The 11,539-nt window shown below is 46.3% G+C and overlaps 1 protein-coding gene and 1 non-coding gene across 2 annotated transcripts; both read left to right on the forward strand.

The window, feature by feature from the left end:
• The first annotated feature begins 4,572 nt into the window (after positions 1-4,572).
• LOC109569361 (calcitonin receptor-stimulating peptide 2-like) lies at positions 4,573-10,066 on the forward strand. The gene is given in 6 exon segments (XM_019974707.2): positions 4,573-4,666; positions 5,579-5,673; positions 6,421-6,552; positions 9,184-9,324; positions 9,326-9,356; positions 9,904-10,066. Coding segments are annotated over 5 exon segments (516 nt in total). The 5' UTR covers positions 4,573-4,666; positions 5,579-5,587; the 3' UTR covers positions 10,030-10,066.
• TRNAY-GUA (transfer RNA tyrosine (anticodon GUA)) lies at positions 6,822-6,892 on the forward strand. The gene has a single exon. It is a non-coding gene; the product is annotated as a tRNA-Tyr (tRNA).
• Positions 10,067-11,539: the final 1,473 nt, after the last annotated feature.

Here is an 11,539-nt window from a genome sequence, read left to right on the forward strand (position 1 = left end):
CATGGAAAAGAAATGCAAAAAAGCAAAATGGCTGTCTGGGGAGGCCTTACAAATAGCTGTGAAAAGAAGAGAAGCAAAAAGCAAAGGAGAAAAGGAAAGATATAAGAATCTGAATGCAGAGTTCCAAAGAATAGCAAGGAGAGATAAGAAAGCCTTCCTCAGGGATCAACGCAAAGAAATAGAGGAAAACAACAGAATGGGAAAGACTAGAGATCTCTTCAAGAAAATTAGAGATACCAAGGGAATATTTCATGCAAAGATGGGCTCAATAAAGGACAGAAATGGTATGGACCTAAAGGAAGCAGAAGATATTAAGAAGAGGTAGCAAGAATACACAGAAGAACTGTACAAAAAAGATTTTCACGACCAAGATAATCACGATGGTGTGATCACTGACCTAGAGCCAGACATCCTGGAATGTGAAGTCAAGTGGGCCTTAGAAAGCATCACCATGAACAAAGCTAGTGGAGGTGATGGAATTCCAGTTGAGCTATTTCAAATCCTGAAAGATGATGCTGTGAAAGTGCTGCACTCAATATGCCAGCACATTTGGAAAACTCAGCAGTGGCCACAGGACTGGAAAAGGTCAGTTTTCATTCCAATCCCAAAGAAAGGCAATGCCAAAGAATGCTCAAACTACTGCACAATTGCACTCATCTCACACGCTAGTAAAGTAATGCTCAAAATTCTCCAAGCCAGGCCTCAGCAATACGTGAACTGTGAACTTCCTGATGTTCAAGCTGGTTTTAGAAAAGGCAGAGGAACCAGAGATCAAAGTGCCAATATCCGCTGGATCATGGAAAAAGCAAGAGAGTTCCAGAAAAACATCTATTTCTGCTTTCTTGACTATGCCAAAGCCTTTGACTGTGTGGATCACAATAAACTGTGGAAAATTCTGAAAGAGATGGGAATATCTGACCACCTGACCTGCCTCTTGAGAAACCTATATGCAGGTCAGGAAGCAACAGTTAGAACTGGACATGGAACAACAGACTGGTTCCAAATAGGAAAAGGAGTACGTCAAGGCTGTATATTGTCACCCTGATTATTTAACTTCTATGCAGAGTACATCATAAGAAACGCTGGGCTGGAAGAAGCACAAGCTGGAATCAAGATTGCCAGGAGAAATATCAATAACGTCAGATATGCAGATGACATGACCCTTATGGCAGAAAGTGAAGAGGAACTAAAAAGCCTTTTGATGAAACTGAAAGAGGAAAGTGAAAAAATTGGCTTAAAGCTCAACATTCAGAAAACTAAGATAATGGCATCTGGTCTACCACTTCATGGGAAATAGCTGGGGAAACAGTAGAAACAGTAGCAGACTTTATTTTGGGAGGCTCCAAAATCATTGCAGATGGTTTTTGCAGCCATGAAATTAAAAGACACTTACTCCTTGGAAGGAAATTCATGACCAACCTGGATAGCATATTCAAAAGCAGAGACGTTAATTTGCCAACAAAGGTCCATCTAGTCTAGGCTATGGATTTTCCAGTGGTCATGTACGGATGTGAGAGTTGGACTGTGAACAAAGCTGAGCGCCAAAGAATTGGTGCTTTTGAACTGTGATGTTGGAGAAGACTCTTGAGAGTCCCTTGGACTACAAGGAGATCCAACCAATCCATTCTAAAGAAGATCAGCCCTGGGTGTTCTTTGGAAGGACTGATGCTAAAGCTGAAACTCCAGTACTTTGGCCACCTCATGCGAAGAGTTGACTCTTTGGAAAAGACTCTGATGCTGGGAGGGATTGGGGGCAGGAGGAGAAGGGGACGACAAAGGATGAGATGGCTGGATGGCATCACCGACTCGATGGACGTGAGTTTGAGTGAACTCCGGGAGATGGTGATGGACAGGGAGGCCTGATGCGCTGCAGTTCATGGGGTCGCAAAGAGTTGGACAGGGCTGAGCGACTGAACTGAACTGAACTGAACACTCAGCTCAGCTTGAGGCACTCAGAAAGTGCTTGAGGGAAGAATTAATCTCAGTCCCTCCCTATCTAGAGAGGCTTTTTAAAGTAAAGCCTGTAATAGCCAGAGGCTATGTTAGCACCCTCTATGGTGCAGACCCTGTCTCCTGCCCCAACAGCTATCCTCTGTAGCCTGCAAAGATTTCAGAGTGAGGAATGGATGTTTGCTTTGAAGAGTGAAGACATGGCAGTCATGGGTGGAGCTCCAGCCCACAAAGTAAACTAGTTACAAAATCAGCTTCTAAAGTTGTTAACCACTGCAGTCACCATCGCACTGGTGAAACCTGTGGTTCTCTCATCAGAAAAATGCAATCCAGGTAAACACATACTAACAAATGATCTCAGAAGGTTCATATATGAGAAACCTCTTTCTTTGGAAGTCATATCCGCAAGAGTATTCTAAAAGTCAGACTCAACTAAATGGCAGAGCCCAATTTATACTGCCACAACTACCTACTAAGCGCCCTTCACCAATTTAGACTTGCAAATCTGTATGCAGGCCTAAGCCAAGGTTCGGAATCCTAACTGCTAAGCCGCCAAATTCCCATCTGGGTCTCAGCTCCAGGACACACTGAGTATGCGATTCGCCATTCTGAGCCCTCTCCTGGGTCTGCTCACCTTTCCCAGCTCTGAGCTCAAGCCAGCACACGCAACCAAGGAGTTCTTCCATTTCCGTTTCCCCTTCCCCACCCTGCCCTGCCAATTGACCCTCAGGCGACTGAGTTTTAGATACTCAGTTCCCCAGCCCCGAGATTTTTATTTTTCTTGCATCAGTGCCACTCCTGGGTTAAGAAGCAGAAAACTGGAATAAGGCCTCTTGGAAGTTAGGTGTTCTGAACCCTGAGACCACCAACCTGAAAGGGGAAGAGGTGTGGCGCGAGGGCCGTGTATCGAAGGATATACAGTGGTTTCTGAACCCTGGACTGGGACGTGGACCTGGGGCCTGGGCCACTCATCACACACCCAGGCTGGTTTCGGCTCTGCCTGGCAGAATCACCTAGCTGGGGTCCTTGCAGCCCACCGTTGGCCCGCGATGTGGCAGATGGGCTCGCAGTGCTGGGGCATCTGTAGGGGAAAACAGCAGATTGCGCATGTGCAGTAGACCTCGCGCCCCTGTAGCCCGGGAGCAGCCGTCTCTATTCTCTTAGGGCCGTCGAAAAGGGCTTGGAGTCGAAAAGTCAGGCAGAAGGTTCTGCAGCTTAGTTGTGGTGGGTGTACGAAGGTCGACATGCTGCTTAATTGGGTGTTACTGCAGTCGTGTGCATAGGAACCCAAGACGCTTGAGACTGAACAAATTCAACCCACGTGGATGCCCCTGTGCACCAGTGTTGTTTTATGAGTTCCGGTGGTGTGGGAGTGGGCACACATTTAGAGACAGTAATGAGACTGTGTGTGGGAAAGAGTATGGATGGAAGTGTGAAGTGAGGAGGGTGAGAGTGCAGAGGTGGAATCACATGCCGTCAGGATATTTTGGCATGAAGCACATGGAAACTGCGGGGAAATTGGGAAATGGATGGGGCAGGTGAGAAACGAAGGATGGCTGGTTAGGAAGGGGATGGATCAGTACATGCCTTGAGGTTTAGGAAACATCTATGCCTTAAATCTCCCCGCTGAGCGCCAGCGGGGCATCCAGGCCTTCTTACCTGTATGTTTGGACCAGCCATTGAGAGTCTGGCAGAAAACGAAGTGGAAATTTCCATAGTATGGGTTGCAGTCTTACGGAATCCCTTATGTGGACCAGGAAGGTCTTCTAGATCCCCCCCTAGGAGGGAAACAGTTTCTAGCTTGACTCTCCCTCAGACACACAACTCAATCGCAAAAATGGAAGAGAGGGTGTTCAGAGCGCTGTAAGGCTAAACTGGGATCGGTTGCCTTTCGCTAGAAACGCCAGATACTAAAATAAAGATAATTTGAGTTTTTTAATTTAAAAAAAAAAAAAAAAACGTTTTCAAGATGGGAATATAGTCCCCATTTCAAAGATAAGTGTGTTGAAGCACTGATAATTTGCTATGATCTTACTAGCTTATATTGGCACAGCTGGTACTGACTTCAGGTCTGACAAAGTCCTTGCCCCTCCATTTCTTGATTCCCAGAAGCCCCATCCCTCTGTGTATCATTCTAGCTGCCTGAATCAGACGTGTCTTCTAGTTTGGGGACAGAATCGTCCACTCTGCTGTACATTAACCCTCAAAGCATCACTTGGGATACTGTCAGACTGCAGGGCAGCCAGGATTCCTTGTAATGTTGGACGCTGCCCTACAAGATCGTCACACAGTTGGGATGGAGTAGGACGTGTTCAAAACTCGAGGAACTAACAGGTGAGATTTACCGTGACGTCAATTTGTCCTCAAATTGCTGGTCACATTTATGTGTATTCTTTTTTGGGTCCCTACCAACCCTCCCACCCCTGCCATCAGTGATCTCAATGCAAATACACTTGGGATGGGCTTCCTGGATGCTCCAGGACGCAAATGGTGATACCATCATTCTGGGGCTTCAGGATCCTTCCCATCATTGGTTGCCTGGAGCTCTTGGACCACCCCAGACGCAGAGCTGCGGAAATAAGAGCAGCTGCTGGTGCTGGAGGCATCACAGGCAGGCATTACCAGATCGTGTCACTTCTGCAGTGCAATCGCGTACCGCCAAGGCTACTGTCACTGCTCCCTCCTCTGCTCCAAGCCGCCCAGTTCCTGTTGCCAGGTAAGTCTGGAGACTCCAGCTTAGCTGGATTCTATTCCCTCCTCCTCCCTTCCCTTTCCTCATTACTTTTTCTTACCTGATCCCCTTTCCGGTATCAAGAGTGTGGGTCCGCGTTCTCATCACACTCTGTGTCACTCCGCGGTTCTTCCCAAGGATTCCTCCACAAAGGTAACACGGAATGGTCTCAGTTCCTGTACTTCGTGCTCCACTCTCCCCTTGCTACACCGGGCTCCAGTCTCTCCCGCTTCACACGTGCTTAGGTCAATTTCTAGATTTTGGAGCTCTCCAGGTGCCACCTGCAGAGCAGGAAGCAGGAATAACTTTGTGCGGACCGAGCGCTCTCGGAGCACATCTCATGCCTAGCGGTCCGTGGGAAATGGGTTCAGAATTTGCGCCGTCGGTTCAGAACTTGGTCCAGCCAAAGCGGGTGGCAAATAGGTACAACGACTGAGGGGAGGGTAACTGTTAAACGCAAGCCCCAGTTGCAGGTTCTGGGAGCTTTTTTCCCAGTTTAAGTTCTGGGTCCCAATTTGAGACTCTCCCAGCTTTTAACAGGGTCCTCTTTGCCATAGTGTGGAGTGGCTGACTGGTAGAATTTGGTTTTTTAATTTTCAGGGATTTCAACCGCAGTGATAAGTCCTCTCTAACCCCCTTCCCCAGTGAGATATGAGGAAAAGCCCAGCACCAGCAGGACAGCTCTGGGTGGCCCAAGGGGGAAAGCTGTGGAGACAGGTACTCCCTGTCTGTCCTCCAGGAGTCCTGGCCAACAGGAAACGATGGTGAAGGGGAGTGAAATGACCAGCCTGAAACCAGGATGCAAGGGTGTTAGAAGCCGAGGTAGGGGTAGAGCCCAGGTCTCTGGGTTCACTAAACGAACTGCTGCAGGTGGTCATGTCACTTTCCCCCTTGCAGAGAGACGTCATGGGGTTTTGGAAGTTTCTGCCCTTCCTGGTCCTCAGCTTCCTGGCCGTGTACCACGCAGGCATGCTCCAGGCAGCACCATTCAGGTAAGACAGTCCCACCAGGTGTCCTCTCACCTCCCATAAGTGCTGTGTTCTCAGTTGTGCTGTGCTGAATCTTTAACAACTGGCTCCTGGTGCAGGGGATGAATGGTGGTAATGTATGAATGCAACACTTGCATAGAAAGCTTATCATGAACTTTTTATAACACAAGGACGTGTAGCACACAGTTTACAAATAGGCATAAGACAGTACTCGTTATTATAAGTTTCATATAACTCATTGAACTTCATAACATACTTTTGTTGCTTTTACCAAACATTTGTATCTTGAGCAAAGATAGCTGCTAATTTAACCATAATTTGAAAAATAGATTTCATCTTAATCTCCTAACTGCTTGGCCAATACATTTGCCATTAAGTCTGATATGTGATCTAGTCATCTAATTTCTCATCCTCATTCAAATTATATTTATTAAACTGAAACCGTTTTCAGACTCAAACTGCCATTATCATTTAATTTTTAACAATAGCTGCATTTAACACTGAGCTCATAAAGATCCAGAAAATCTAACTATCAGTTTCCAGCAAACCATTTCTTGGAGGTCACACCAGAGCCTAACTGCTGGAGAAGCAGCATTTTTGGATAGAAAATGGGTTCATTTCCTCCACTGACAGTTAGAGCAGCCACATCCTCAGGGGAAGCTGCAGAAACCAGGAAACCTGGCTGCTTACCCTGAGGGTGGAGGTAGGCAGGGACTCAGACCCAGTATTGGACTTGCTTCTTTTCCCTAGGTCAGCCTTGGAGAATGACTTTGATCCTGCTATACTCACAGAGAAGGAAATGTGCCTCCTGCTGGCTGCAATGGTGAACAATTATGTGCAGATGAAGACCAGTGAACTGAAGCCGGAGACAGAAGCCTTCCGGTAAGGCTCTGCCCTCCACTCTGCTCTTACCCTCTCCCCTGGCTTACCAGGAAGGGGTATCCTGACAGGTAGGAGAGAATATAGCTAGCCAGGCAGCCAGCAAGCTGTCACTGTTCATGCCTGGGGTCCAGCTCTTCCACAGGCTCCACTGAAGACAAAGATCATGTGAAGGGACTATGGTTGCCCACATGTAAAAAGATGCCTTTCTGAAAGCAGTGGGGGAAGCTGTGGAATCGCTCACTCTGGAAATTGTCTGGCAGTCCAGTGCTTCCCTGGTGGCTCATTGGTAAAGAGTCTGCCTGTAATGCAGGAGGTCCAGGTTCAATCCCTGGTTGGGGAAGATCCTCTGGAGAAGGAAATGGAAACCCACTCCAGTATTCTTGCCTGGAGAATACCATGGTCAGAGGAGCCTGGTGGGCTACAGTCCATGGGGTTACAAGAGTTGGACATGATTTAGTGACTAAACCTACCTACCTACTGAGGAAACCTCCCAGTATTGGAGGAGTTTAGCCTCATAAAGTAAACCCAGGGAATGAATCTCATGTATTTCAGGGGATATAGAAATGTGGCCCCTTCTCATTAACCGGTGCATGAAATTCTTTCACACCTGCAAGGCATCATCATTGCACATTTGCAAGGTGAAGCCAGAGCCCTTACAAAGGATGGGGTCAGGTAGAGCAGTGTCTGAGGTAGGTCCGGGGCCTTTAGATGTGTAGAATCTGTGGATATGTGCATGTTCTCACTGGACCAGACACCCTTCCCCATCCCCACCTCCCTGTGCACCCTGAGTTTTGAGTTCACACCAGCAGAGCCATGTATGGCACTTGCATCCACCCTGAGAACCTCTCTGCAGAGCAGGAAGGACTGAGCAGCATGTGGAATGCCAGAAAAGGTCACCCCTTCCCCACCACAGCCCTTCCCCACTCAGCAAACCTAAGTTCTCCTAGTGGAGGGTGTGTGAGCTTGCCTCCGGCCTGCCCCCTCCCACCTCTGCTCCAAGTGCCCTCTCTCTGGTCTAACCTTCTGCATGACTGCCTTCTGGGGCAGCCCTGGTGCATGATATTGTCTGGCTTGTCTTTTCCCTGCAGCCTGGATGGCTCCAGAGCTAAGCGGTGCAGTAATCTGAGTATCTATGTGCTGGGCATATACACACAGGACCTCAACAAGATTTACATATTCTACTTAACTAAAACTGGGGACAGAATGCCTGGAAAGAAATCAGTCATGGTCAGAGTTTTAGAGAAAGATCACAACACCTCACATTGCAAGTAAAAATGTTAGTTGGTCAGCCATGTCCAACTCTTTGTGATCCCATGGACTATAGCCCACCAGGCTCCTTTGTCCATGGAATTCTCCAGGCAAAGATACTGGAATGAGTAGCCATTCCTTCCTCCAGGGGATCTTCACAAACCAGGGATCAAACCCAGGTCTCCCAAATTGCAGATAGATTCTTTACCATATGAGTCATCAGGAATTAGATAAACACCATGACCCCCTCACATTGGCATGCCCCAAAGTACCTACTCCACCATTCCTCTCCTTTCCAATTTCTTTCATCCTATAACTTGATGCATGTGATCTTCTCTGGTTGCTCTTTGGGCTGGTATCAGTGACTTTCTTTAGAGCAGTGGATGTCTGGAACATCAGATGGGAGGAGGGAGAGCAGGTCAGAAGAGAATCAGGAAGAGATCAGGAGAGAGCTGGCAGCCCCAGGAGTACCTGTGGATTTCATAGTACAGCTTCCCAGTCCTGCTTCTGAACATGCCTGTCACTGGGGGAATAAAAGTATATTTCTAAAAACACCAGAGCTGTGGTGGTTATTGCTCTAGCTACATCCCATACTAGATGGATTCAGGGACCTGTCTGGCAAGTAGCCTTAGCCCTGGGTAGCTGGAGTTAGGGCTTGACGGGTGGTCCCCGTGAGCAACCTCAGGTAGCAAAAACAGGAGCACTGAGGAGCTACATAGCACTTCTAGGACTTGATGCTACAAATTCACTTCCTTTTCCAGGGAGACAGGGGAATTTTTCTTTTCCTAAAAACACTGAGTCCCTGAGAATGGGATGCATCCTTCAGAGTCTTTAAGAATGAGGTTCGGTGTGGTACTGTAATCTCTCTAGTCACCTAAGCTTAGTTAAGTTTTCATTTGCATGCATGTTCAGTCATGTCTGACTCCTTGCAAGCCCATGGACTGTAGCCCGCCAGGCTCCTCTGTCCATGAGATTTTCCAGGCAAGAATGCTGGGGTGGGTTACCATTTGCTCCTCCAGGGAATTTTTCCAACCCAGGAATTGAACCCACATCTACTGCATTTCCTGCATTGGATTTTTTTTTTTTTAACCACAGAGCCACATGGGAATCCCAAGGTTTTTACTTGCACAGAAAAGATTGGCTGCTATAGTTCTGTGTTCCATGGCTTGTTGTCCAGAGAGGGTTTGGTTTTTCTGACACTCCTGGAAATGGAGAATGATTGTGGCATTTTCTCTTATGCTCTATGATTTTCTGCTGTGATTTTGTGCTTAGAAGAAATATTTAAGGTTCATTGGTGCCTCTCAGAGCAGTAATTTTACTGTGGGGTAGCACTTGCCCTCAACCTCTCACTGACAGACTCTTTTTCTCCATTCTGCAAATCAGCATCACTGCCCAGAAAAGATCCTGTAACAGGGCCACCTGTGTGATCCATAAGGTGGCAGGCTCACTAAGCAGATCTGGGAGTGAGATTAAGAGGAACTTCATGTCCACCAACGCCTTTGGCCGCGCCGCAGGGACCTTCAGGACTAAGCAGTGAAATGACTCCAGGAAGAAAGGTGAGCATGCTAATACCTCAGATAGCAGGGCAAATGGCTGGGTATTGCAGGGGTACAGCCCACACTCTAACACTTCCTCTATCATAAAAAAATCCACAGCAGAGTTGCTGGCCCCAGTGTCTAGATATAGAACAGAGAGTCTGAATATCTGAAACCCCTCTATTCATTTCTATTTTCCAGTGTCTTATTGTGACACTGAGAGGAAATATAGATCCTATTCATTTAAAATACTGTTCTTTGTAGTTATAATTTTAAGTATTCTAGTTTTTTACTTTGAAAGGCAGAGAGCCTTCCCTTTGGAGTAAGCCCTACAATGTCATGTACATCTGAATTCAGAGTATAGACTTGGGTTCAAATATTGTGTTTGCCTTACTATGTAACCATGGAGCAGACCCAGTTACCCCATGAGCCTCGGTTTCCCCATATAACTTGAAGGCAACAATCGTACCCACCTTTCATCATTAATATAAAAAGTAATTGAGATAGTACATGACAAGAGCCTCATTATTAATAAGTACTAATATTCTATTCTTTTTTTTCCTCCTAGGTCACCAAGAAGCTGAACTCCATTTCTTTTAATTTGCATGAAAGCAACTTATTGAAAAAAAAAATTGAATGGAAGACACATATATATGCATGCCTCTTGATACTGAAAACATTTCTTTTTGCTTGAAATAAAGGCAAATGAAGAATAAAATCATTGCAATTACCCAATGTGCATCTTTTTATATTTGATTCTGTATTCAGTAAATATGACACATATCTCATTGACTTAGCTGGTAGCAAATCTGGACCCTGTCAGCCAACCTGTCAGCTGTTCTGTGAAACTTCAGGAGCACATGAGGTCGCTGACTTGTGGGTGTCTGGAGGGCACATAGTAATACCGAGCCTCAGTGGAACTCTTTTTAAAGAAATGTTTTTTATCATAATAAATGCATATGAATGCATTATGCACTTCATCAAGATAAAAATATATTTTCAATACAGTTAAAAGGACAGTTGCTGCTATTTATGCTGCTTTTCCCATGAGAAACTCAGGGAACTGTGAACACTTTGTTGACCAGGCTGGCTCAAATGAGGCAATGATACCATGCTTGGGCTGGGTCATCAGCATCATGTACCCTCAGTGTCAAGTGAAAAACCCTTATTGGAATTAGAACCCTCAGCATCTCAAAGAGACATTCACATTTATTTTCAGGGAGTGCTCTGGTCCCCAGCCCCAGAGGTTATCTGTTCTCTTCTCCTTGACTCAGATTTCTCCTTACCCATCCCCCATTCCTGTCTTACCTCCCAACAGCCACTCTTCATACCCCCCACAGCCTGCAAAGCCCTTTAGAAGCAGTGGCTAACAATCTGAAAGGGGATCACAGACTGGTAGACCTGGAAAGATCATCAAATACCATCTAATCCAATGTTTTACTTTCTGAGGTGCAGAGAAGAAAAGTGCATTGCTCAGAGGCCTGAAATAAGTTTAACAGAGACATTGCCATGTTTAACAATCACTGAGTCTCTCCTGTAGGCTTAACACTATTTTAGCTCCAGGAAGAGCAATGAACAGAACAGACAAAAACCCCTGCATTCATGGGGCTTATATTCTAACCAGGGGAGGCTGAGGTGATCCAGCTATAGAGTCAGAGGCATTCAGTATTAGAAGGAATCTGGGATGTCATAGGGTCTAAAGGCTTATTAAATGCAGAAATTTCCCAGCATCAACATTCTTGGTATCTGTTGGAAATGCCAGATACCAGCTATTGACTGTAACTTCCAAGATGATTGGACAGCCCATTTCACTGGTGGACAGTCAGTTTTTTTTTTTTTTTTAATGGATTATACTTTAAAAAATATAGATATTATTTATTTATTTTTGGCTGTGCAGGGTTTTCTCTAATCGCAGTGAACGGGGGCTACTCTCTAGCTGTGGTGCACAGGCTTCTCACTGCAGTAGTTTCTCTTGTTGCAGAGCACAGGCTCTAGGTGTGCAGGCTTCAGTAATTACAGCGCATGGGCTCAGGAGTTATGGCTCCCAGGCTGTAGGGCACAGGCTCAATAGTTGTGGCACATGGGCTTAGTTGCTCAGTGGCATATGGAACCTTCCCAGACCAGGGATCGAACCTGTGTTCCCTGCACTGGCAAGTGGATTCTTTACCACTGAGCCACCAGGGAAGCCCTAAGTGGGTTTTTTT

Source organism: Bos indicus, chromosome 15 (assembly GCF_029378745.1).
Source record: "Bos indicus isolate NIAB-ARS_2022 breed Sahiwal x Tharparkar chromosome 15, NIAB-ARS_B.indTharparkar_mat_pri_1.0, whole genome shotgun sequence".
Classification (NCBI taxonomy): domain Eukaryota; kingdom Metazoa; phylum Chordata; class Mammalia; order Artiodactyla; family Bovidae; genus Bos; species Bos indicus.